The sequence below is a fragment of the Copadichromis virginalis genome, linkage group LG11 (assembly GCF_057382275.1).
Source record: "Copadichromis virginalis isolate Kocher_CV1m ecotype Utaka linkage group LG11, C_Virginalis_male_GT1.1, whole genome shotgun sequence".
Taxonomy (NCBI): Eukaryota; Metazoa; Chordata; class Actinopteri; order Cichliformes; family Cichlidae; genus Copadichromis; species Copadichromis virginalis.
In genome coordinates this window covers 11,344,298-11,372,129 of record NC_140628.1, presented here as the reverse complement: position 1 = coordinate 11,372,129, position 27,832 = coordinate 11,344,298, and the positions used below count along the sequence as shown (strand labels likewise).

The 27,832-nt window shown below is 39.1% G+C and overlaps 2 protein-coding genes and 1 long non-coding RNA gene across 3 annotated transcripts in view; 2 read left to right on the top strand and 1 right to left on the bottom strand.

Annotated features, from left to right (window-relative positions):
• The window catches only part of LOC146698144 (F-actin-uncapping protein LRRC16A-like), an 85,153-nt gene extending 74,518 nt beyond the window's left edge, over positions 1-10,635 (top strand). The window contains exons 30-38 of the mRNA XM_085473155.1: positions 2,971-3,037; positions 3,615-3,841; positions 3,993-4,102; positions 4,245-4,484; positions 4,622-4,832; positions 6,775-6,811; positions 6,942-7,205; positions 7,305-7,433; positions 9,301-10,635. Coding sequence (XP_085329281.1) covers positions 2,971-3,037; positions 3,615-3,841; positions 3,993-4,102; positions 4,245-4,484; positions 4,622-4,832; positions 6,775-6,811; positions 6,942-7,205; positions 7,305-7,433; positions 9,301-9,473 — 1,458 coding nt within the window. The 3' untranslated portion in view covers positions 9,474-10,635. The remainder of the gene's footprint in view (positions 1-2,970; positions 3,038-3,614; positions 3,842-3,992; positions 4,103-4,244; positions 4,485-4,621; positions 4,833-6,774; positions 6,812-6,941; positions 7,206-7,304; positions 7,434-9,300) is intronic.
• LOC146698145 (uncharacterized) lies at positions 26-714 on the bottom strand. The gene is made up of 2 exons (XR_014922992.1): positions 565-714; positions 26-157 (listed from the first exon to the last, which is right to left on the bottom strand). It is a non-coding gene; the product is annotated as an uncharacterized LOC146698145 (long non-coding RNA).
• Positions 10,636-12,582: 1,947 nt separating the features above from the next.
• Positions 12,583-26,098, top strand: LOC146698143 (secretagogin-like). The gene is made up of 11 exons (XM_085473156.1): positions 12,583-12,866; positions 13,278-13,348; positions 16,616-16,708; positions 19,663-19,752; positions 21,480-21,536; positions 21,869-21,946; positions 22,519-22,574; positions 22,775-22,820; positions 22,952-23,011; positions 24,683-24,751; positions 25,636-26,098. Exons 1-11 carry the CDS (start codon positions 12,797-12,799, stop codon positions 25,762-25,764), a joined length of 819 nt encoding a protein of 272 aa, XP_085329282.1. The 5' UTR covers positions 12,583-12,796; the 3' UTR covers positions 25,765-26,098.
• Positions 26,099-27,832: the final 1,734 nt, after the last annotated feature.

The following is a 27,832-nucleotide window of genomic DNA, read 5'->3' as shown; positions in this document are numbered from 1 at the left end:
CAGAAGGAATGGTACTCCACAGTGATGTAGTTCAAATAACTTTACTAAGGAGGTGGCAGATGACATCAACAGGATGTACAGCGTTGGTAGGGAGGCGTTATAGGATTCACATGCAGGTAAAGGGGGTGTGAGTGTGTCTATGGGTGTGTGTGGTCATCTGTAAACAGAAAAACAAACATTTGTATTAACCACTATGGATAGCAGTGTACCCCTTCTACAGTACTGTGGGTTTCCAGCGTAATGTTATACAATCTGCCATAACCTCATGGCCACTAGATGGCACCCTAAGACCATAAATGAATTTCTGGCTCGTATATACATTGGCAACCCAGACCTCTGCAGATTACAACGATTCAGAGAATAAACATAGTAAATAGTTACATCCGCCTACAACCACAATGCTTGACAGTAAGTCGTATATGAAATGAAACATGGGCTGAACACAAGGCTGCCTGTAGTAGGCCAAAAAAACGCATCTTAGCGATAGCAACGGGACTAGCTTCTTACATAGCAAATTACACAGATAAAGTCAAACAAGCATCACTCTCATCTTACAATACTCACATGGTAAGCACGCACACAGTATTAACTCACACAGGAATGCAAGTAAATACGTTATCCTCCGACACACCTCTCATCTGTGCAGAACTGCGCTGAACACGTTCCCAACCGGAAGTACAGATACCGAGGTGCATCATGGGTAACGTAGTATAAACAGTTACAATGAACAAGCGGACTTTTAACATGTATCAAACGCCTTTTTAAAGTCTATAAATACACCAACAGTATATTCCTTATTATCTATTGCATTAGATATCCCTTCAACAAGTTCCATCACTGCCATTGAAGTGGACCTTTTCACTCTAAAGCCATATTGGTTATCGCTTAGGAGATTATGCTTCTCCATATATTTATCAAGTCTATTAACAAAAAACTTTTCTAAAATTTTTGAGAACTGTGGGAGTAGTGATATTGGCCTGTAATTGGTAAACTGACATCTCTCTCCGTTTTTATGGATTGGAATAACTTTTGCTATTTTCATTTGTGAGGGAAACACACCAGTTTGAAAGGACAGATTACAAATGTATGCGAAAGGTTGCACTATATATTCTATAATACTTTTAACTAATATCATGTCAATACCAAAACAGTCAGTGGACTTTTTATTTTTAAATGTCTTCACAATGTTAATTATTTCTCTATGAGTTGCAGCACCAATAAACATGGAGGACACATTCTGAGTAATATGTTTATTTAGGTCGTTATTATTTCTTGACTCTGGAATTTCTTTTGCTAAATTAAAGCCAACATTTAAAAGAAATCATTAAATTCATTTGCAATGTCTTTAGTTTTATCAAGCACAATATCTTTATCTTTTTTTAAAAATTCTGGATAATTCTTATTTTTTGAGCCCTTTTTGATTAGACTGTTTAATATCCTCCATGTTTCTTGTGTGTTACTTCTACTTTGCTCCAATAATTTGTGGTAATATTTTTTCTTACTTGTTCTTATAATATTTACTAATCTATTTTTATATAACTTGTACTTTATTTCAGCATCTTTTGTCCTCTGTTTTATGAATCTCTTATATAGATTATTTTTCTTTTTACATGCATCTTCTATCCCCTTTGTGATCCATGGCTTATTTGATCTGTGATGCTTTCTAGTGATTTTCATTAAAGGACAATGTTTAAGTTCACTACCAGCAGTGCAATATATATTATTTCTCCCAGCCAAACTGGAACAGAAGCAAGTGAAAACAGTCTTTTATAGGCCTCGAGTTAAGAGGTGAAATATTTAGCAGTGTCCGTTTTTTTTCTGTTGGCAAAACAAAGATGATAACTGTAATCATCTGGCAGAAAAGTGTTGGTGCAGTCTGCTGTGGGGAAAAGCAGCAAGTCCTCCTGTCCTCTGTCTTCCTCTGGTTCCATAGTTATCTCCACGTTTTTTTCTTCTTCTTCTTAAATCTTTCCCCTGCCTCCCTCTCCTTCCTCCTCTGCTTCCTTTCATTTTCCTCGCTTGTTCTTCGTTAGGCCTTACTCTGTGTTGTCTCCCTTTCTCTTCAATCTTTTCCTCTTTTCCTTCTTCTCTTTTCCTCCTTTGCTCCATGGAGATTCTGTGCTGCACCAGTGTAAGTAATAGTGGACTGCCTCGCTCGATTCTCGTTCCTGTCCACTTTTCTTTGCTCTCACTGTTCTTTTCCTTGTCCCTCACTCTCCCCTGTGCATGCCTGCTATACAGTCCTCACTGGGTTCTTTTACAATTTGGTGTATGAAGAGTGTTTCCTTAAAAAGAAGCAGTAGAGCTTCCCTCATCCTGCCACTGTGTTTAAGGATAAATAATAAAGATAACATTTCAAACCCCTTTAAAATTCTAGAGATTTGTCAGATTAACCAGTTGATACTTTGGTTTGTAAACTAAGAGTATGAGCTCCAAGTCTGAAGAAAACTGGCCTACAATATTGTTATTTTCTTTAAAATATGTTCTAAGTTAAATATACATTTGGCTTCTGGAGATCCGATATCATCTTGTGGCACTGAGATACGAGTAAATAAAAGCAGCAGTCAAGACTTCGGAGAAGGGGTGGACAAAAAAATTTATTAAAGGGCCACATAAGACTCCGGGATTGTTGTGGAGGGCTGCAGCAATAAGCTGAACTCAGTTCTGCCCAATATTAATTTTTATCTCTTCATAAGCTTGACGGTTAAACACAGGAAGCTATAATATCTGTTATTGAGTTTCAACGTTAAGGAATTAGAAATATAAGATGTGGAAAACATGTTAACGGCTCGCTTGTGTCGCGTTATGACAGATGTGCTGTTTGTTCTTTTGTTCACTCTTTTTGTACTTGCACACAGTTGTTGCTTACGTGGTTTTAAAATCTTCAGCACTCATCCACTCGTCACTTATAGAAAATAAAGTTTTCATTTTAGTTCACAGTTGCTACAAGTGTAACTTTTCCTCCTGCAGATGACTCCAAAATCCAAAAGGAAGAGCATCCACAGCAGGATGCTGCGACCAGTGTCTCGTGCCTTTGGTTAGTACTTCATATTTCTGAGTTTACATGTTATAACACCACGTTCTCTTAAATTGAGATTATCATGCTGTCTTGCTGCTTTAGGCTATACAAAGCAGAATAATTCTAGTTTTGTAGTTGGATTAATTTTTTTTTTACCTTTTGTGATTTTTATTTCTTGTTTAGTTTTTATTGGTTGGAAATCTTTAGTTTTACTTAAATTTGTGTTAGTTTTAGTGTTTAGTTTAGTTATAGAGGACACATGCCAGAGGCAAGATTTAGGAAAATATTTAGAAAAATAGACGCAAAGTTTCAAATATGTCCAATAAACCGTCATCAGCTAAGTCATGTTAACTTTCTTTGTTTTTTCCTTTTTTAAAAGACAATTTTCCAAGTTCCCAAAATCATTTCATGTTGTTAACGTGTCATAAAAATCTAGTTTTTATTTTTTTTATTATAGTTAAAATCTTTTTTTCATATCTAGTTTGAGTTTTTCAGTTTGTAGTTTTAACTGTAATAACGTTAATAAGAAGTTGACTTGATGGGGTTTTATTTTTTATTTCTCTGTATTTGATCCTATAAAATTACAAATCTACAGAGATGGAGTTTGACCTGGACAAAGCCCTAGAAGATGTCCCCATCCATGTGGAGGATACTTCAACTTCATCTCACACTCCATCCACTCCATCTATGGTGCTGCCCAAACTGGAGCCATGTCCCACAGGTGTGATGGTGGAGCTTCCATCTGAGGAAGAAAAAAAGCTCCAGCACTTCACCAAACTCCGACCTCGGAGGAACAAAAAGACACATTCCAGCAAAGTACCAGTGAGTGGTCAAGATGGGTTTCTCAAGTTTACTTCAAGGCATTAGTGAGCTTACATTTGTCTCAAAATAACATATAAGACCTCTTTAGATATAGTCCAGTGCAGTTGATCTGCTTTCTGTCAGATGGTCCAGAAAATCTTTTTTCTTTCAGCAAATCAGCAGCACTCCATCTCAAGATGGGGAACAGAACGGCCTCATGGGAAGGGTGGATGAGGGTGTAGATGAGTTCTTCTCTAAAAAAGTCACCAAGATGGATTCCAAGTAAGGACTGTACTCTTGTCTCTTTATGTTTTTATCCACTGAATACATAAGTTGAAATGGGCTTCATCTTGACATTTCTAATACTCCTCTCTTATTAAGTCTTTCTCTCATGTGTCCCTTTGTCCGTCGTGTCTTTTCTCAGGCGTTCCCTGAAGAGTTCAGAATCTCAAGATGGCGAGAAGAAAAAGAAAGGAGGATTTCTAAATCTCATCAAACGATCCTCTAAATCGGATAAATCAGACAAACTGGATAAGTCTGAGAAAATCCAGGCCACTTTAACATCCTCGGGTCCATCACCCTCTGCACAGCCATCCGTCATCCCAGAGGAGCCTTCCTCACCGAAGGTTGCAATTAAGAGCCCAGCACCTGAGCCGAAGTCGAGGTGAAGATGAAGACTAAAGCAGAATTATATATATATATATATATATATATATATATATATATATATATATATATATTTTTTATATTCCTCTGTAACCACTCCCAGCTTTTTTGACAACATTTCCGTCTCCACCACAGAGACGCCTCCAGTCGCTCACAGCCCACAGACTACAGCAGCAGCTCAGACCGCTCAGAGGAGCTGAGGACACCAGACTCCATGGACGAACCCTGGGAGGGTTCAGATGGCAGGGGGAGTCCTCAGGGAGGCAAGCGGTATCCTGGTGTGCAGATGATGGGCAGTGGGCTCCTAGCAGAGATGAAAGCCAAGCACGAAAGAAGAGCGTACAAGGTAAAGTGATGCCAATTAAACCAAAAACAAAGAAACCACACAAAGTACATGAAAATGGGGCACAGCAATATGTATGATGGCTCTGTTTCAAAGATGAAGACAAAGACTTGAGGCAAATCCAAAAAGACTTAAACTCTGCAGTTCTGTCGCACATATACAAGCTTAATTTAGTGAGTAAAAAGTCTTTGAGTTAAGAATGTATTACAGAGCAGTCACACACATAAACATGCCGAACTAATCCTGCAAACATCCTGCCAGTGGAACCAAATAGCTACTGCTCTACTTATTTCTTTGATTGGTGATATAATGAAGCGGTTTAAAGTTGATTCATATGTTTGGGCTTTTAAATGGGTAGAGAAGCACACAGGGATTAAAATGCGTTAAAATATATTTACACATTCCAGGAATTAAAGTCATTGTCTATGCTAATTGTTTGTCTATAAATGTATACACACATGCACACACATTTTTTTTTATTTTGTCTGTATTTGGATTTAAAAGGCCTTTGGTTCAGATGCCCTTCCTCCTCCTCCTCCCCCTTCACCTCCTTCTCACCCTCACCCCTGACACTCGTCACGACTCACTCCACCCTGGGTTCAAGCCCAGTCTCTGAAGTTGAGCTAAAGATATTGCCTTAATAAGCGACGCAATAAAAGAAGATGAATATTTTTTTTAAATGGGACTTTCCTGTCCTGTCACACTTCATTTAGTGGATTTCCTATTTGTCTCGCCTGGGCCATTTTCACAGCTTTTTTTTCCTCCTTCCTCTTGGTATACCCTCATTTCTTGTCAAAACACAGCCTATTTTTTTTTCTTCTTTCATATTCGAGCAGTGATAATCTTTTTACTTGTTTTTGTTTTTGAATGTAAAGCAATTCGTCCTTGTGGCTAATTATTGCTCTGTAGTTGGGTGGGGCCCTTACATGGCATCAGTTTTGGTATTAGGGTTGTTCTTAGCTTGTGAAAATAATACTGCAGTTAATTTTTAATCAATATTGTGTTATTTAAGTTTATTTAAAACAAGTCTTATTTAGCAGATAAATGGAAAAATAAACTGTAAACTGTAGTTTTAATAAGTTCAGAGGATCCTGATCAGTCAATCAACGATATCCCAGTACACCCTTGCTGGTGGTGCTTTTTTAAAAAGAGCATATTTGGATTCAAAGCACTCTAGGTTATGAGCTTCCACTTGTCAAAGCTCCTTTATTCAACAGTCACTAAGTGTGACGTCCCCGCTGGGAGGATGTGTAAAATAAGAAGCATCGAAAATCAAAGGCATGCAAGGACCCTGATGACCTCAGGCTGCTCACAGCACCTGACAACATGTTGACATAAAAACACAAACAAGCCTCTCTGCCAGAGGGCAAGGTGAGAGTAGCAGGAATGGAAACAAGTGCAAAGTTGAATTGATGGAAACATGAAATCAAGCAAAATGACAAAATTAAGACGAAAAAGAAGGCCGATTTTATTTTTTTCTGTCATGACTCACAGCATGACATAAGTGCTGTGAATATTCTACCTACATAGATTTCCCAGCCATACAACTACTCGTCCCGCACGTCCGTCTGCTTTCTCCACTCTGACATATTTATTTCCCCTGGTGTGTATTAAAAATAGAAAAGGAAAAAAGAGAAAACGGAAAAAAATGTATTTTGATTCAAAGGGGGAAGAATTAGTGTGGCAACACCAGGGATTAAACTAAAAGTTTGCGCACAGAGAGGTTTGTGGTATTTGCATCATTCGGGGGTTTCTGGGTCTTGTACCTTGTATCAGTAGCACTAAAGCTTCTCCTGCTGTACGCCGCTTCTGGTTGGCTTCCTGGTGTGTGTATGGTTGAAACTGAAAAACTGCAATTGCATCTGTGCACTTGAGCCTGATCTAAAACTATTCAGCTGTTTTGTGTAGTGATCCAGTGTTTATTTGTTTTTTTCGTCTGCTCTAGTCTTCCAGCCCTGACAGACCTGACAGCAATACAACAGGTGAGCTTTTTTCTTCTTCATATACCTGAAATTTTAGAGGAGAAAGTTTAAGAATCTTTTTGATGTTTCCAGTACAATAAAACAATAAAAAAACAGATTTTTCTTTTTCATTGTTACACGTGTAAAACAGCCAAGCCTCAACCCACCACTCCAGAAAGCAGGTCTCCAGGTGGTTCTGTTAGTAAGCCCGACCCTGCTTCTCCAGAGAAGACCTCACCACGCGGTGAGACTAAGCCAGAGCCAGCTCCTCGTCTCAGAGCTACATCTTCCTCGAGTTCCCCAGGAGGACCAGTAAGTCCCAAACCACCGGTGCCACAGGGAGCAAAGCCTGCTCTGGCTGCTCGACCTACAATCCCGCAGAAGCCGAGGACCACGAATAGCAGCAGGAGCATAGGTACTGTCAAACTCTGTGCGATGTTTTATTTTGTTAGGTATGTATCCATACTTAATGCTTAAAGATTGTTTTCTCTTGCTTTGTTTTTTCTTCACATAGATGAGAGCTCAGATTCCACCAGCAGTGGCAGTGTGTCTCATAAAGCCACAGGTCTTCCTCCAACACTGAAGAGGGTGCTATCGGAAAAAGGCAAGGACGGAGTCTCCACCAACAAAACCACTCAGGAAGGTACGTTTCTCCTATTTTGTTCATGTTAACACATTAAAGAAAATAGATTTAGAGCCTCACTGAAAATGCAGTGAACTGTCAGTCATCCCCGTATAAATACATCAGCTGTTACTTTTTTGTCTCCTCGTGAAGTTGGACAGACTGGTGGATGTTTGATCTCGCTGTCAGGATCTGACACAGTGTTTGCTTCCCCTGCGGTCTCGTATTTGTTATCGTGCCGTGGAGGCCGCTGCTGTATTTTCTACAAAATGACAGATGTGACACTGACAGATTCGGGTCACAGCTCTCACAAGGCTCTCACTGCCTTTGATCTACTATCTATTATGTAACACTTACACATAATTATTAATGTGAGAGTTTGTATTTGAAACCCTGGTCCAGTGGCCAATCTTCAAGTGACCTTTGACAAAAGTTTTCATTTCAAACATGAATACTGGGTAGATCCCAACATTTAAAACGTAAAGCACTGCCTTTATATTCCTTATGATGATTGTAAATTCAACTTTATATGAAAAAAGTAAATGAAATGCAACATCACAGAAAGAAATAACTCGGAAAGGTTCCAGAGTTGCCTAAAGGAGGAGCTCAGTTTAGTAGTCACATAAAGAAGTCATTGATTTGAATCTAAATATGACACAAGAAGGAGCTGAAATGTAGTCCCTGTTGTTATCTGGTTGTTATCTGGTTGTTATCTGTTCCTGATGGAGGAATCCACACAGTGTGTTTATTCAAACTACATTTAAACAGCAATGTTAACTTCTGTTCAGATTAAAGTCCCAGTTCACCAGAAGCCTGAAGCCACTGTGGGTCCAGTAAGCGAAGACTACAGACCGTCTTCCCCCTGGTCTCAGTCATCTCACTGAACTTGCCCATATTACTGTCCAAACACCTCATGTTCCCCATGATGATCACTCAACAGCTCCGCCTCTGAAACTCTGCACTTTGCACTTTCCTCCAGATCTCATCTGGGATCCCAGGCCTCGCTCCAGGCACTGCAGTTGTCAGCGTGATCTGCTGGTCAATGTAGTGCAAAGTAAAACCACTAGTAAACTTTAAAAAAAAAATGTAATTTTGCAAGATTTCAAAAGCAAAAAGTTGCCATTTTGACTCAACATAATGATCACAATAAGCAAGAAAAATCAACTTCATGCAGGCTACCACTCAGAAAAAGTGTTGTGAGTTTGGAGTGAGATTCTTTTTGAAAGTAGATACAAAGTACAGCTCCTGAAATATGCTGAAACTACAAAGACAGGATCAAAGCCAATATTCAAACTGTGGACAGCATAAATCTTAATCCCTAAAGTGAGTTTATGTATTATTAACTGAGTGTAGGGCTGCCGTTGAGAATATTTAAAATATTGCAATTTTCTCTCCATTTCTTAATGGAACATATGGAACGCCACTTCTTTCATTCCCGTGGGACCACAGAGCTTAAATTCATTCATGTCAACTCAACCAATCATATGCCATGGTACTGAATCTTACTCTTCAAATTGCACAGTCACAATGGTCTGTTGCCAGTTTAGAAATATGGTTAAAAAAGCTAACTATGCTTCTGCTCGAGGCTCTGAGCTAAAAGGTCCAAACATAGATAGCTAAAATGTTACAAGTTCTCTTGATTTAATTTTATTTTCGCTTTCCTTTCATAGTCTTATAACTTAATAATATCATTATTACAGCAGCAAACATGGTTATTTTTTCCATTATCCTACTGTTCAAAAATAACCATAATATAGAAAGAGAACCGAGGTGAAAATAAGCAGCCATCAGTCCTTGTGGGTTAGTCACTAAACAATAAACAGCTAAAACTGTTAAAGTTTTCTTCTCTTTCTTGCTTCATTATTTCTTCTCCTTTTATCTCCACCAGTGAGATCTATGTTGGACTCTGTTCAGCGATCCAGCCCTCTCAGCACCAACTCTGAAGATCACAGCTCCTCCAAGAACAAGGACCAAAGTGCAAACTCAGACAAGGACAAAGCAGCAGGCAAGAAGTCCTCAGACTCTGGGGAGGAGGCAGACAAAGACTTTATTTTGATATAAGTAAAACAAATTGACATAAAACGCCTGTTGACAAGCTTCAAATTTACATTGAACGAAGGAAGGCCCCCACAGGGCAGCAAACCTAACTGTTGTTTCTTTTGTGTTAGAGCTTGTACCTGTAGGTCCTGTCTGACTGCAAAGTACAACAATCATATTTGGTTTGTAGTAGTTTATAAAAAGAAAACCTCTTAATTTAATCATGTTTAATGATGGGTTTTAACTCCTTGGTTATCTAACCTAACCCAAATACTTTACTATGTCGCAAAAGAGCTTCCTTCTCACAGACAGCCTTCTCTCTCCTCTCTAGATCACACTATTGATCTCTGCTTTCAGGTAAAAATCTCATGTCTGGAACTTAAATAGAAATCTTAGGTTTTCAAACCACTAAAAATGATGCATGACATTTATACAAAAAAGCAGAGAGACTGTGAAAGTGTGTGTACGTGTAAAATCTTTAACTTGAGTCTTTCTGTTGTCTGTTGCCATAGCTCGTCTCCGAAGGACCAAACACGCAATACCGCTCACGTCACGATTACTGTACTTTACCCATACAACCAGACCAGGAATCAATGGCGTTTGTTTTTTTCAATATATTTTTACAGATTTTGGTATATACAATCTTCAGCATGTGCAAAGGACTTTTTGGGGACTTCAACGGTGCCTGAATCCATTATGCAATTCGTGTTTTTTTTACAGGAATATACAGGTTTCAGCTGAGACTCTAAGCAAAGACAGAACTCAGATATATTTGATGTACTTTGACTTACTCACAGGGGACTAGCCAGACTACACTGCAGGACTGAGGGATAACTCTAAATCAGTGTAAAGCAAACACACCACCTGGACTCAAGTTAGACTCACTGCAAGAGCTGGAGTGACAGTGCGATGTGTTTAACCTGAACTTTATTGATAATCAGTATGGCTTCAGCACTGTTAAATAATACTGTTCTCTGTACGTAAACACTGTGGAAAAATATCTTATTTGCTGTTTTAAGGGGAGAGGATACCACTAAAGTGCAATACAGAGTTTGATTGTATACATTTTGGCCAAATTTCTGTGTTTATAACAAAATTAAATTCTTACTAAGTGTTCCTGAAAACAAATTGCAGCCTTTAGTCAAAATGTTGAGACTCTGTATTGCTCTTAAAGATAAAGAGGGCTCCTTCCTTCCAAAAACAGACTAATGTTATTCATTGAGTAATATTGACATTCCTCCAAAAGAAAAGCCCAGGCTTTGAAAATAACCTCATCAGTTTGTCCTCTGTGTAAAAGCAGGATACAGGAAGGAAATCCAGCCTTCAGACACTCTTCTTCCTCAGCATCTTCCAAATTTAGTTCACTTTTACTTTCCACACAGGACGGGGGAAAAATCTCAAGCCATTAGGTGGCAATCATAATGCTTAAATTCAAAAAGCAAGCAGTGCCTAAAGTGAAAGTGAACTGAAGGTAGCAGTATTTTGACCACGTGGACCTTCGGGCTATTTTGTACATACCATTTTCAGGATCTGACTGAGTCACATTAGCTCGGGTCTCAGGCCAAATTCTTCTGATTTCTCTCTTCTAAGAACAAGCAGTGACCTTTTCACACTGATACAGTTTGCAAACTTTCTCAAATACATGGTGCTTTTGGACTCAATAATCTTCAGAATTGAAAAAAAGTAAAGAAAACAGTGAAAGTGGCAAAGGATTTGTGGACAGCTCATCTCTCCATCTGCACGTGATGCTGTTTTTTTTGATACTGGACCGTGCAGTTTCACAGACGTTGCATAAATGGTTTGATATCCCACTCATGCCACGTCGGTTTTTAGTGGCCGATATGCTTCAGTCAGCCCACTCTTCCTGAGTGTGATGCTGCACTGTGTTGCCAGTTCAGTCTTAAACAGATGCCTCTGTTTTTATTTCGAGCTCTGCAGTCACTCGGTCTGACATAATGTCAGCATCACACTCTATAAACACCGGTATGTAAACTCCAACCTTTTATATCGCATTAACTACTTATTCTGCAGGTCGAGCTGTGCTCTATTGTCATTTTGATATGTGCGCTCAAGATTGGGTCTTCATGAACAGTGTGAAAGGGCCATGGCTTGTATTTATGTTACTGTGCAAGAGCCTAATTCAAGTCAGGGCCAAAGGTCTTACTGGTGCACCTTTTCCATATATTATGGTGTCTTCTGATGTCTTTTTTCTAGGGTTAGGTTTTGCTTCTTTGTCACTAATCATGGACTTGAAATAACGTCTCTGCTGTATATAGTCTTGTCCCTAAGAGCTGCTTTGATTTTCAACACTCAGACTTCACTTTTTGTCTCAAAGGTGTTCACGCCTATCTAAAACAAACAAAAACAAAAAAAGCACTACTTTGCAATATGCTGCAAGGAAAGGATCCGGACATCTGTGGTGTCGCGTGAAAGATAGTTTCCAGTTTCCTTCCAAACTTGAGTGTCCACATCGTTTCTGTTGGTGGGAGAAACATGAAAATAACTCGTAGCATTAAGTTTAGACCTCGGTGTCTACGTGTGTGACTGCATGATGTGACTGTGAGTTGTACTGTATGTATATATGTGCTGTCATACATGTAGGTGTGTGTATATATGTATGTGTAACATATGCACGTGTAATATACTTACATATGATATAGCCACACACCTATGTGACCGCAGCGAATCCTATATTGTTTTGGTACTAAGTACACTTCTATACTAGTGATTTGTTTGTAACTTATTTGGAATAATAAAAAAAAAAATTCAAAAAAAGCAAACAGTGGCCGGTGATGTCTTGATCATTTGTTGGTTTTCCTCTCACTTGTTTATAAATGTAGAAATGAATTCTTTGTACGTAATTATTTATTAAACGTAATCACTTTAGGTTTACTTAGATTGTTAATGCACTTCAATGTGTTTTTGTTGTTTGGTTGTTTCCTTCTGTCATTAATACATCACTTGTTCTGTTTGGACACGGTTAAATATGTTCCACTAAGTCTGATGATGGGCATTTCTTCATGCAATTAATACTGATTAAAATAATTTTACAGGCTATAACATTTGTCACGTTGTGTGTATCTGCTGTTCCAGTTGAAGATCTGCTTTGCAGTGTAGCTAAACAACCACCAGATGGCAAATACAGTAGTGCTGTTCCTTCTGGATGTGAACTGTGTGTTTCTCTCTCTCCCTACACACACATACACAGAGGAAGGAGGAGTGGTTTTTCGCTTAGTCACAAAAAGCATATGTCAACCAAGCAGGCTACAGTGTAAAAACAGTTTGTCACCTCAGACGTCGTTCTTTCTGTATGTGTAAAGTTCACAGCCTGCTTTTCCTTAATAAACATGGACTCTGCCTTTGAGGACCTGGACGCAGCTGGTTTCCTGGAGATATGGCAACACTTTGATGCAGATGGTAAGGACATTCACTCATGTCTTCTTATTGTTCTTATAATAAAGATGCATAAAACAGTGGAGTACCTAGAATTATTTTTTTGTCATTGTTAGACATTTAAGAAAGGTGACCTCTCATGAAGTTGAAATATTATAATCACATTAAAAAAAATAAAAAAAGAAGAGAATGAGTGAGTTGTTCATTTCCTGTAGGAACTTTGTATTAATCACATCTGAAAAGATTAGATAAAACAAAGAGGATGTTGAATACTAAGCAGTAGTGCAAAGTTGCACAAGACACCTAAAAATATGAACTCGGCTTGTTTATGGTAGAGCTACTTCTCCACTAGGTATTTATTTATTTATTTGAAAGAAAATCCAACTTTGTTTAATTGTTAATGACATCGGGATTTTCTTTTTTATAATTGGACAGATAATGGCTACATTGAGGGCAAAGAGCTTGATGACTTTTTCCGTCACATGATGAAAAGACTGCGTCCACAGGTAAGTCGCCTCTGGATGAATTATTGCGATGACAGCTGTTAAATACAGTCAAGGGCAGCTGATCAAGCACAATGCTGAAAATTATAGCATCGTAACATCTGATCCTGACACTCTGTGTGCATGTAGTATGATTTTATCTCTATATAGTATCAGTAGAAGTAGTGGTGTAGAAATTTGCATGAAGGCCTGCATTTTATAGATTGTTTAGTCTAATGCTTTTCTATTTCTGTTGCCACAAAATTTACAAATTGCTGCACAGTAGGAGGTATTTTCTTCTTTTTGGTCTCATGAATTCACTGGAGGCAGTTTATGAAAAGAAAAGCGTGAATTGGGTAATCCCAATTTTAATTCAGACACAGAATTCACAGCATTTTCTGCCGTGTGGGCAGCTGAACATTATGGAGCTATCTAAAATGGGTGGGGTGACTTAAGGATGTTAGGCACAACTCAATTAAAGAGCTCTGGGCACTGTCAGGAAAAGCACTTGACGTGATTAGAAACTGGCCATTTCTGTGTGTTTTGTGCACTAATGACACATCGTGTTTACTGAGGAACGTTATAGTACCATTGTCTTGAAAAAAAGACAGAGCCAGCTCTTTCCTAATGGACACTGAGACGAGCACACATCTATTAGCACACGTTCATGTTTGCATGTGTGTTTATCAGTGGAACTCCCTTGGATACTAATTATGTAGTACTAGTACAAACAGACCACCAACCACATGTCCTTTTTGTCTTTCTGATGTTTGCTTTCCATCCATAATGCCCCCCCCCCAAGGTGATATAGTGTTTGGTGTGTTTGTTTTTGTGCTACAAAAGCACTTGACAGTCATTCTGTTTTTTTCTATTCATTGCTTTTGAACTATTGGGCAGCATCAGCCACACAGTGCTCTTTGGTTTGTTCTTTTGTTTCCTGGAGTGCATCATGCCACATAATTATGCATGTGGTGCAAAATATTGTACAAGAATTGCTCACAAGTTGCATACTCAGGTTTTATGTGATACATTGCAAGTCTAATGTGGCAGTAAAATCTAAACAATGCTAGTCTAGAAAAACATGTTTTTCAAATTAAGTTGTTTGCTTTAAAATCTTTACTTAGCAACAGAGTGAGTGATACAAGGCTAATGCTCAAGAGCAATACTCTTTCTGCAATGAGAAGGGCTGTCAGTCTGCAGACTGTGTACACTGCATTGGATGAAGCAGAGAGTCAGACTTCCGCCCCTTAGATCCACAGGTTTCTATAGTTACTGTTACAGAGTGGTTCATGGTTAAAAAAGAACTGAAAGATGAGCTGCTAAATATACTTTAAAAGAACTTCAGTGGCTCAAAATTATCGCCTTCAGTTGATTCACACTTATCTGACATCTGGCAGAGAAAGAAACTGGTCTGCAGAGGAAATGAAAGAAGCTGAGATAAGCATGCAACAAACTAACTCTGCACTGCTTTTTCTTTCTTTTTATGGTCTATTTAATTTTGTTTACAGTCTATTAGAAAGTGTTTTCTTTATTCTTGAATGCAACTCTAGTACAGTGTTGTGCATCAAATAGCAAGTTAAGAATCCATCAGATAAAAGCACATAATTGAGATGGTAATGGAAAATAAAAAGACCCAGCACAGTCTGTCCACTGGGAATCTCAATGGATCAGTGTTGTTCTATTCTAGGTGAAGACTCAAAGCACTTTACACAATATGCCTCATTCACATCCATTCATACTAGTACTTTTTTCTATCTAAGTGCTTTCTATCTAACAATTAGATATTCCAATGAATACATCGAAGAGTAATTTGTGGGTTGAGTATCTTGGCCAAGGATACTTTGGCGACCAGCCAGGGATCGAACCACCAACCTTCCACTGAGTAGAAGACCTACTCACCTAATGAGCTCCAGTCACTCCAGTCACAAGCCTCTGGATTGTTGTTAGGGTACTATATAAACCGAATGACTGATAAATGAACTGAAAAAGATCTCATTTTGTCCGAAAAGTTGTCAGCTCTCTCAGGACTGCTCTTTGACTTGAGTCAACAGGTTGGTCTGGCAGTAATTACAACGAGCTCGCACAGGTCCCAAGGATGGTTTCCAGTGGATGGATCAGTCGGCTCCGAGCCCCTTTTTGTTGGCATGGTGATAGACAGGCTGGCAGTGGAGATCAAAGCAGTAGTCTTAGAAAGCGATGATGTTCCCAGACAACATTGTGACCTGTAGTTCGAATACGGAGCATGTAGAAAGGCCCTGCAGAGGTGGGGGTATGCCCTGGATAATAGAGGAATGAAATTTGAAGTAAGACAGAATATGTGAATGAGAGAGAAGTGTGGAAAAGTGAAGCTGCAAGGAGTTGAGGTATTCAAGGTAGAGTAGTTTAAATACACTTGAGAGAAGTAAAGAAACGAGTGCAGGTAGGGTGGAGTGAGCGGAGAGGAGTGTGGGGGATGATTTGCAACAGAAGGAGCAGCAAGAGATCAAGGGAATGTTTACAAGATAGTAGTGAAACCTGCTGTGATGTATGGTTGGGAGATGCTAGCACTAACAAAGAGAGAGGAGGCTGAGCTGGAGGTGGCAGAGCTGAGGAAGCTGAGATTTTCACTAGGAAAGACCAGGACGGGATTAGAAATGAAAACATCAGATAGACAGCTCGGGTTCTACATTTTGGAGACAAAGTTAGAGAAGCAAGTTTGAGCTGTATTTAACATGTGCAGAGGAGGGATAGCTGATATATTGGACAGAGGGGGTTTGAGGTGGAGCTGCTAGGCAGGTGGGGAAGAGGAAGACCACAGAGGAGGTTCATAGATGTTGTGAAGGGGGACATGCAGAGTGACAGGAGAATGGTAGAGGGTAGATGTAGGCAGGTGATCTCCTGCAGTGATAATGTAGTGAGTAATGAGAATGGGAATGTGAAAAGGAAGGCCAAGTAAGTGAACTGTGGGTTAAGCTGTGGATCAGTTAGCCTGGGGTAGAGAAAGCAGACCTTGAGAGAAAAAAAAGTCTTAGATTAAATAAGTATCCATGGTGACACTGCTTAAAATAAGTGTGACTCACCCATTGAAGTATTATGTTCAATATCTTTGATTCTTAAGATTCTCAAATATATAGTAAGCAACCTGTATGTAATAGCATAACTGGATTTATCTTATATATTATATTTTATTACTGTGTACATTTAGAACCGTTGTTTATTCCACACTGTAGCTGCCTTTCAGTTAAACCGTGTACTGGTTTTGTAATGGTTGAGTTTGGATAGAGAATCAATGTTTTGTTTTAATTTGTACAGGACAAAGTCACTGAAGAAGATGTCCAGAATTTGAAGAAAAGGTTTATGTCTGCCTATGATTTCACTGCCGACGGGAAACTACAGATTCAGGAGGTACAGCCAGTTATGTCTCATAACACACATGAATTCTCCTTTTTTCTTTAATACCAAAGCTTTCAGCAAAATGTGAAAATTTAAGCTGTACAATTCTAGACTTTGGTGTGCACAAACATCCAGCATGACACTACAAAGTCACTCTCTGATAACTTGTTTAGTTTCTTGGGCTAACTTCCTGTTTTCTATACACTTTGTCTATTCAAGTCCTCCTATCACTTCTTTAGCTGCATGTCCTTTTCTTCTTTTATTTACCTCATCTATGTATGACAGTAGCTCAGTCTGTATGTTATCTAAGAAGAACTGAAATTATTCGGACTAATGGGGCTTATCCAAAGTTATCCTTGCAGCGAAAAGACAGCCAGAGGAGAATAGCACGAAAATCCTAATTTAAAGAGTAACAGTCCATATAATAAATATCAGTTTGCTCTATATACAATGTATAAACTGTACTCTTTTGTTCTTTTGATGCTTACATTATGCAGTGTAAACAATATACTGGCATTGTGAAAGGCCCACTGATTTATTTTAATTCTTCAAACATCGACATCATTTTTTTTTGGGTTTAACCAGGGTTAATTCTTACAGGACTTTCTGATTTATTCCATTTATTTCCTTAAATCAAATGTGACTGACGAGTTAACATGCAGCAGCTGTTCCCCTGAATTTTACAGACATATTTATATGTCGCTGCTCTCCCGAGCTCCACTCTGGGTAATTGATGCACCTCCCAGCTAAGCAGTAGCCACAGTGCTTCATCAGAGCAATGAAATGAATTATGTTTCCTTCTAACACAGAAACTTTCAGCCATTCATTAGACCATTCCCATGTGTGCAGCAACCACAGACACAAAAGCTTAGGCATTTACTCAGAAAGCTGAAAATAAAAATCAATACATATCTTCCCTAAGTGCCCCGTTGAAGATTTACTGTGACCGAGGCAGGGACAGAGTATTCTTTGTAGCTTCATGTTCTGCCCATCTGAATTTCCAGTCTGGTAACAATCATCCTTTTGTGCCAACTCTGTTTGTGTGGATGTCACTATAATCATTTTTATGTAAGCTATTATAATTGTTGTGCTAATTTAGCAGGTGATTCAAGCTCTTGTCCAAACAAATGGAAAGGCAATCGTAGTTTCAGTTGTCACATGCAGTCCCTGGCTGCTTACAAGTACACCTGTTAAATCAAGCAAATATCTAATAAGCCAAACCTGTGGTAGCAATCAAATTCAACAAGGTCAAGATGACCTGCTGAAGGTCAAACTGACCTTCAGAGCTGGAGAAGAACGGTGATTTAAATGAACATGGTGTGTTTTTTGGTGCCAGAATGGCAGCTCCGAGTATTTCAGAAACGGCTGATCTACTGGGATTTTCACACACAGCCATCTCTAGAGTTTTCAAAGAATGTTCTGAATAAGAGAAAATATTCAGAGAGTGCCAGTACTATGGTGCTTTGCTGATGTGAGAGGTCAGAGAATGGCCAGAACTCTTGGAGCTGATAAGAAGGCAACAGTAAATTAAATATCCACTCATTACGAACAGATGGTGAATCTTTAAGTAGATAGGCTACAGCAGCAGAAGACTGGATGCTGCCTGATATGATGAGTCTCAATTTCTGCTGCAATATATACATGGTAGGCCAGGATTTGAGGTGAATGGAAAGAAAGCATGGAACTATTCTGATTCATATACGGTATTACACCATTGTTGGCACAAGTTCGCACTAACTGAACACTACAGGCTACCTGAAGACTTTACTTCCACCAGTGTGTGCCCACCTTCTAATGGCTGCTTCCAGTAGGATAATGTGTACAATGCTCTGTGGTACTAGCTCAGAAACTGAACTAGTTCAGAGACAAGTTCAGTCTCTGAGACAAGTTCAGTCTCTAAACAGAGTATGTAGTAAACTAACACCTCTGTTCAAACACTTCTCTTGTCATACTTGTCATAGAGAGTCCTCCAGATGTGTGTGCAAGATTCAAGGTGACAGAGCTTTAGCTGCGATGCTCCACACACACATTCATAAAGACTGCAGTTATCATTTTTAACAAAGTGTAGCTAATGTTCAGTCTCAACACATAAAAATTCACTACATGTAAATGTGTGCTAGGACATATATTGAGCATTTTATTTGCATCATAGTGGTATAAGTTGAAATACTTATTTAAGTCATATCATTTATAGATGTAACATCTCATCTGGGTTTGTACCAGGAATTGCTACACACTTGAAGATAAATGTGTCTGAATCAACCACTTTTTGGGTCATGATGCCATCTCCCCACCCTGCACGCTTGAGACATCCTCACATACATTATTAGTAGGAAGTCAAAAACCCAGAAAGCCACAATATCCTGTCTCTGCTGCAGTTGCTGTTTCTATACATGAGTGATCTGTTTAAGTGCACTTAGCAAACAAACTGTTGTGTGCCAGATATACATCATGGCATGAATTCTTTGGTGTGTGCAACTGTTATGTTGCGACCACATGCCTCACTGGCAAAAAGAAAACTTACAGAGGTCTGTTTTGCATCTGTGACTTTTGTTTCACGGCATTAAAGCGAGCTAAGAAAAAACCATTAAGCAACACTTGTTTAGGCAATCAGCTCTTTAAAAGCCACATATTTTGTGCAGTAAACAATTTTGTTTTACTATAGGTCTCATCAGGATTTGTGACCTGAATGCGCCAGTATTATCTCGTGTTTTAGTAGGAATGATGATCGAAGATGGTTTAATCTGCTAATGGAGGCCTGATGTTGGTTAGAAGGACAGACAAGAGTAAAGCATCATGAACTGGAGAGGAGCCAGGATGGGCTAGTGCAGGACCACACCTAAATTAAATCATCCCCATGTGTTGTCTCCCAATATGGAAACTTTAGTCGAGAATTAAGATGAAAAGCTTCACGGAGCATCATCATTGTCTTTACTCAGATTTTTGTGTCTGTTTTTATTTTCCAGCTGGCCCACATGATCCTGCCTGAGGATGAAAACTTCCTTTTAGTTTTCCGCAGAGAAAATCCTCTGGACAACAGTGTTGAATTCATGACGGTAAGGTCAAAAATAACACACGAGAGCAGAGCATGGCATGACCTAAGCATCGCCCATCAACAATTTTAACAATTAAAAGTAATGCCAGTAGTATTAAAACCTCTCAAACCCCAGTGGTATCTTGATGACCCAGGCTTTGAGGCTTGCATATGGAGAACACACCGTTAAAGATCTGATTAGTGGACTGTTTTTTATATCCTCAAATGATACATTATTTCACTGGACATCATCGTCCTTTTTTTGCACGTTGGAAGAGTATGAATGGGCTCAGGTGTTCTTTTATTTGATTAAGTTGACTAAAAAATCTTCATGGCAGGTCAGATTCAACAAGTCGCATGTGAGATTTCTGCATGAACGCTTGCAGCTACTGATTGTTGTTTGAAATGCTTTACAGTGTGGTGATAGCCCATTGTGGTTCTTCAAACCTTCAACAGGTTTTCCTGAATATATTACCCAAATTACTCACCCATCGAAATCACTGAGTTCAGGTGTTCCACTTCACTTCTGTGCTCACAGGGGTAAAATTAACAAACAAAGAATGGGTCGCTCTTCCACAAAGGGAATTCCAGGGTGGTACCGTGATAGGATGCCACCTGTGCTACAAGTAAAATTTCCTCACACTTAAATTTTCCACTGTCAGCTGTTAGTGGTATTAAAAAAAGGTGGAAGCGATTGGGAGTGTCAGCATTTCATCCACGGAGTAGTAGGCCATGTAAAATTAAAGCATGAGGTGCATGTTCTGCAGAGGTTGCCAACTTTCTGCAGAGTCAGTTGCTACTGACCTCCAGACTTCATATGACCTTCAGATTAGTACAAGAACAAAGAGCAGAAAGAGCTTCATGGCATGGGTTTCCATAGCCGAGCACCTGCATCCACACCTTACATCACCAAGTGCATGTAAAGTGTCAGCTGCAGTGGAGACGTGTTCTCTCATCCTCTTCTCCCTCTGGCAATCCAATGGCTAGGTTTGATGGTTGCCCAGAGAACAGTACTTGTCTGCTGGACTGTGCCAAGTATAAAGTTTAGTGGAGGAGGGATTATGGTGTGGGGTTGTTTTTTGGGGAGTTGGACTCGGTCTCTTAGTTCCAGAACGCTCTGTGCTTCAGCATACCAAGACATTTTGGAAAATGTCATGCTCCCAACTTTGTGGGAACAGTTTGGGGATGGCCCCTTCCTGTTCCAACATGACTGCGCACCAGCACACAAAGTAAGGTCCAGAAAGACACGGAATGAGCACGTTTGGTGTGGGAGAACTTCACTGGCCTGCACAGAGTCCTGACCTCAACCGATTTGGGATTACTTAGAGCGGTCTGGTCCAACATCAGCGTCTGAACTCACATGTGTGTTTCTGGAAGAATCTTCACTAATTCCCATAAACACACTCCTAAACCTTGTGGGAAAGCCGTCCTAGAAGATTTGAAGCCGTTATAGCTGAAAAGGGTGGTCTGACATCATATTAAATCCTATGGATAAAGAATGAGATGTCACACAAATGTGTTTGCATGTGAAGGCAGACAAGTGAGTACTGTTGGCAATAAATCCATAATAATCGATCTAAAGTAAATCTGCACTGCACTTCCAGGGAATTTCACCAGCAAACTGCAATTCTCTTTAGTTAATATCCTGTAAAAACATGATGATATGAGTTACCGTGATTTTACAGTATTCAGATAGTCTCAATAACCGCGGGACATCACATGTAATACTTTGCTGATTTGCCTGTTTAGATATGGAGGAAGTATGATGTTGACTGCAGTGGCTACATATCGGCTCAGGAGCTGAAGGTAACAAAAATAAACTCCTTGTGAAGCAGAAGCATTTAATGTGTCTTTTCCTCACTGACTGTTTCCTGTTCTTCCACATACCAAGATGCAATCTTTTTCTTCAGAATAGAGATTCGTTGTTTTTGGTGTGATCTAGTAATGGCTGTTTGATTTAGAGATATACGGTGCTTTAAATGCATATCAATGCTGTGAATGTCTTTACTTTTTTTTCATACCGTGCATAAATAAAGCGCTATTTTTGTTTTGGTTTTGTTTTGTTTTTTTGCAGAATTTGTAAACTAGAACTCCTAGAACTGACTGTTTTGCTGTTTGATTATTTGATAAACCGACAGGCTTTCCTGAAAGACTTGTTCGAGCTGCAGCACAAGGAAGTGACACCGGACAAGCTGGAGGACTACACTGATGCAATGGTAGTAAATCCAACTCTTGAATTAAGTGCGATTAGTCCTTGCTGACAGTTTATGCTGTTGATTCAGTGTGAAGCTGGACTCATCGGCCCCTTCATTGACTTAACTGTTAGCCGGATCGCCTGTTGCATTTCCTGTGTGGCTGTGTAAAGCTGGTAAAGGAGTTGTGGGTTTCCTGTAATGTTGACTTGTATTGGTTGTCCCCAAAACATTACTTGTTTTTATTTAGTTTTTATTAGAGATTTTTGCGATTCTTGTGATGTCATTTTGTTGGTATTTTCTTTGCTTTTGCGGCTATCAAATGACAAAAGGATCAAAATCGAGCAATATCAAATACAAATTCTTTTTCCCCAGTTACTTTTCTACCAGCCTCAAGTGTCAGACAGCCTATTCCTTCTCCTTTATAGTTTTCATTTTACAAGAGATTGATTCTCCCATAGAGGCATACAGATTGATGAGTGGCTCTAGAGTCGCAGGTGGTTTTAAGAAAAAAGGCAGAAAAACAAAGAAATAAGACAGACGTTCACTGAGGGTTATGTTTTTCATGCTTCTTAACACATCCTGTTATCTTGCAGATGAAAATCTTTGACAAAAACAAGGACGGACGTTTGGATCTGAACGATCTGGCGAGGTACGGCTCAAAGATTCTTGCTCAGTGATAACAGCTCAAGACGCTACATGTCTCAGAATGAATTCCACTGTCTCTTACCGGATACACAGAATGTCCGTTTGTTTAGTTATTCTGTAAGAATGAATGAAACTATTCATAAGATTATTTCAAAGCTGGTGATACAAACTATTTCCCTGTTTTTTCCATGTTTTTCCCATAAGGATCTTAGCTTTAGAAGAAAATTTCCTTCTCCAGTTCCGAATGGATGTAAGTTTCTTCTTTATGTTGCTCTTTCATAAGTTTTGTAACTGGATCAACAACAGATTAAAATCTATGATTAAATCAAATTCTTGTTTAACTTTTTTCCCTCCTCCCGTCTCGTCCCTTGTTCATCCAAGGCCTGCAGTAAAGACGAGAGAAAGAGAGACTTTGAGAAGATTTTTAACCACTATGATGTTGTAAGTACAATAATACAGTGAGTGGATGAAAGACAATCATTTCCAGACATGTTTTCCACGTTATTCATCAGCACATTCTGAAAGAAAATATGGGAATATTGTGGTAAGACATCGTGTGGAACAAGTGACACATCATCACTACATTTGTTGCGCCTCTAAAATGTTGCATCTGCACTGTATTCCAACTTCTCAGTGTACTGTTAATTGTTACGGCAAGTCGTAGCAGATAGTTGTGATGAATCACATGATCGATCTCAGTGGAAGACAACACGTAACTGAAGACATAAGCAAGGAGGCACAAAATACAGGGGATATTTAGTAGGAGTAAACCAAATTAGGTATTACTCTGCAGGTATTTTTACATGCCACACAATGTGCAGCTATGTGCAGGTTTATTAACTGTCCATCTCTAACAAATATTTCTTTGGTTGCTTGTTCAACAAGCTAGAGACTAAAGGGAGAAAGGCTGCTGTCTGGCTCAGTGTTAAACTGACTGAATATTAAAATAAAATCTGCATCTATGTAGACAAACACTATTTGGCTTGCCAAATGCAAACCTAGGGGTCAAATAATATTGGATGTTTGGATTCAGGTTTTCTTTGTTAAAACAAAGCAGATATTTTTTGCTGTAGCAAATACAAAAAATAATAATAATTTCAGCAGAAATCATGAGCAAAGCACCCTGTGGTGATAAAGCTGCCGGCAGTGGACGGCTGTATAATATATTATTTTCTGCGCCTGCAGTTGCCAATTTCCATGTAGTGTGTCGATCAGATTGTAACATAAAACATGGGTTCAGCAGTCTCTTTTCAACTTGTTATTGAATCTCTTATCAGTAGGACTGACCCTAGGACAGATATCATCAGCACTATTGTCTTCCTGTGCCAATTAATAGCACTCACAGATTTGCATACTGTGCTGCGGTGGGCTCGGTACATCTGTAATCTAGATGATGATGTAAATAATCCATTATGTAGTCAAATCACACTCTGGGATGATGAGTTAACGCTGTCATTCTGATTAATCAAACACCTACTGCAGCCTGAGAACCCTCCAATAAGCCCACATATTCCCGAAAGTAATCTGCATGCAGTTGTCAAGTTATACCTGAGGAAATGATCTGAATGAACCCTTTTTTTCTGTACTTGGATGCATGATCAAATCAGCTTACTGACAATTGTTCTGCAGTTTTCAGGATATTAAAGAATAAAGTAGTTTAAGTACTTAACATATAATAGAGTAGAAAGATGGGAACAAGTTAGTTAACTAATATTTTAACATAGGCAGAAGGTTAAAGAGCTAAGAGCTGGTCTCTTGGTAAAACCCAGTTCTATTCTATAAACATTTAAGTATTTATATGAGTAGTTTTTAGCACAGAATAAAAGACAGTGACGTGATTCCCTAAGATCTGATTTTTAAACTTTTTTCTATGAGTCGTTTCACCGACGCCTGCAATTAATTTCATTCATCCTCCGATGAGTTTCCTTTTCCTTTGTACATAACAATTGTGGGACAACCCTCACCCCTAACTAGCAAACAAAAGAAAGAAAGAAAAAAGGAAAAAGCTGACTGCCTGACTAATGTGAGTGGGAAGTAAGTTACAAAGGATAATAAGCGCCTTTGTTTTTGCCTCTCTACTTTCCTACAACTTCTTTTCTTTTTCTTGTTCAGAGTGAGACAGGAGCACTTGAGGGTCCTGAGGTCGATGGCTTTGTCAAGGATATGATGGGCCTTGTCAGGGTAAGAGTCTGTTCTTTGGTCCACTTAATGTAATGGTTGTGCCAGTCAGAGTAGTACTTAGCTGAAAATGCTGACATTAGCTTACAAAACATCGTCCTACTGAAGACTATACCCCCCTCTGTTCTTCCACATCTCAGCGGTGGTCTATTGGATCAAGATCTGGTGACTGTGGAAGGCATTTGAGTGCAGTGGACTCATTTTCATGTTCAAGAAAGCAGTTTGAGATGATATAAAAGGATGGGCATGGTCAGCAGTGATGCTCAATTGGTACTAAGGGGCCCAAAATGTGCCAAGAAAATTACACTATTACACCACCACCAACAGTGTGAACCATCTGCCTGATGGCTTCATGTTTTCAAGTCACCAGACAGGGCAGTGTTTTACAACCTGTTTCATTTTGGCCAGTTTGTGCACATTAAAGCAAATGAAACAGGTGTGCCTAACAAAGTGGCCAGAGAATGTATCTGCTCAGTAATTGCTGGTGGCGAAATCATTCATCATCATATGTAAACAAGATTAATCATCAGTCATTGCTGTCCCTGTTGTACCATCTCTCTCCCTTCAACAGCAGAAATGAGAGTTGTTCCTATACAGCTTCACTGTTTTGTGTGTGACCTACATTACGTGTTATGGCGAGTGTGTAATGTTGTGTTATCTATATGAAACAGATTTATCAGACTCCCTACTTCCTGAATACAAAAACTGATCATGCTCATGCACACACACTAATGACACGTTGCTGTAAACAAAAACAAAACTCCTGTTTTCTACCCGTTTTCTTTAGTTACACAGATATTAATCTATAATATAAATAAATACTGAATACAAAGAAGGGAAAGTCACCACATTAGTTAGAGATGAATTTGTACTTTTCTCCTCTCCAGCCTAATATCACGGGTCCTGAGCTGGACAAGCTGCGAGCCGTTCTGCTGCGTCACTGCGATGTCAACAAGGATGGAAAGATCCAAAGGAACGAGTTAGCTCTGTGTCTGGGAGTCAAGCTGAAAAATTAGAGATCTGTACTGTACTAGTGGATTATGAAACAATGACGCTACGTGTGCTGTTTAATCGATAATAAATGATAGCTAGTGAAATGCTGTGTTATGCTCTAAGTCAAGTTGCTAAGTTATTAAAGGTCAGCATTCATGGTGTATTGGATCCTGATATGCTAGGCATAATAAGATGCTCTGTGGCGAAATAAAATGACCTCTGATCTGAAATTACAGGTTATTTGTGCATGAAAACAATGAGGTTTGAATGTTACGTTGAAATGAACTTCAGTGCCATATGATTTGTGGTATATCAGTGTGCTGTTTCATGTGAAAATAAATCCTTTTTTCATTCTGATGTTTTCTTGGAGTACCTTATGCACTTGCATGTTTCTCTGCTTACAGAGAAGGCTTACTCACAGGATGTTGAGAATATTTTTACTGTAATGGTCTGCAGAGGAAATAAACAATGGCATATTGATTTCTCGTGTCATGTAAAATCTTTAACCCTCTCAGGCTCAAATTAAGTTTTTGTTGCTAATGCACAAAAGAATACCTGCAGTGGTACTTCTGAGTAAAAAAAAACTCATAAAATATGTATGTGGGGTAATCAGGTTGTTAGCTTTTAAATGTCGCAAATCTGCAACGCCTGCCTTGAGAGGGTTAAAATGTTAAAGCCGGTGCTGGTGTTTCCTGTAGAAAATAATAACATGAAAGCTGCACAGTCTTTGTAGATGAGACGCCTTTTCAGTTTCTTTTATCAGTTTTATCACATTGATGATGATGGCTGCAAAAACACAAGGAAAGAATTATAATGTTTGGAGTGTGCAGAAGCAAATAAGGGGCTACAGAAGGTGTGTCAAACATAAGGCCCAGGGCCAGAATTGGCCTGGCAAAGACTCAAACCTGACCAGCTGAAATGCTTCGGTAAAAGTGAAGGAGGGCGTCAATTTTGTGACTTTTAAATGTGTTTTCATACGTTTAACTACTTTTCCTGCTGATGAAGATCTCAAAGTAAACAAGCAAAAAACAATTAAATGTTCCTGTTTTTGCTGTCTATAGATTTTTTTTTTAAATGAACAAAAACCTTGTTTTATAAATACGGAGCGGTCTGGGCAATGAACTACCAGCACCTTTTCTGTAATATTACACATCTGTCAAAAAGGAAGACCAAGACATGCTGTGGAAATTCAGTTTCTTCTTCTTCTTCTTCTTTTTTTTAACCTTATATTGAGACATCTCAGAGATTAGTTATTACACTGACAGAAAAGAGAGTTTCACTCATCCAGCCCACTTCTGGGTAAAGTTTGCTGTATGTGACCAACATGTAAAATGAGTTTCACATCCCTGGGATAAAGATTAATCCAATAGCCGTTTGTTGGCTGATCATTTGTATTCTAAAAACACTGTTTCTGATCAGGCTAAGCTCGATGATCTGCTTAGAGAAGGTCAGGTCTAAATACTCCACCACATACACTGTAACACATGTCATTCTGATCCTTCTCTGCTAACAGCTCACAGAGATGGACAATGTAAACTAAAGCTGTTAAAATAAAAACAGCCCTCAAGCCACTGAAAGGGACTAATGGTGAAGACCTAAAAGCTTTACTCTGGATTACGGAGCCTCATTAACCTTTGAGTCTCCACAAAGCTCCTGTGCGCGCATGTGTGTGTGTGAGAGATCACTCACCAAAGAAGCCTTGCTACCTTTACACTGTTTGCTTTATACAGGTAATAGGTTCAGTTGCGAGTGTTTTCGTGCATGTCTGGTACAGTTAAGGGCTGATTGTGTGTTTTTGTGTGGGCAGAGCAGCTGCTACCCAATTTCTGCAAAACACTTTCCCATTATGGCCAACCACCGTATCACATGAATCATTTGCAGTGGATGTTTAACAGCTATTGTAGGCGAGTAGGAGGGAATTTCAATAAAATACAATTTCTATCATCAAGGCTGGAGCACGGTGTATTCAGAATTATTCAGGCCATTTTTTAGTTTAATCATTCTTGTATTATCAGCTGAATAAAACTTAATTTTAGATGACAGTGCTTTCAGATTGACCTGGACTATATCTGAACCACTATCAGCCTGCCA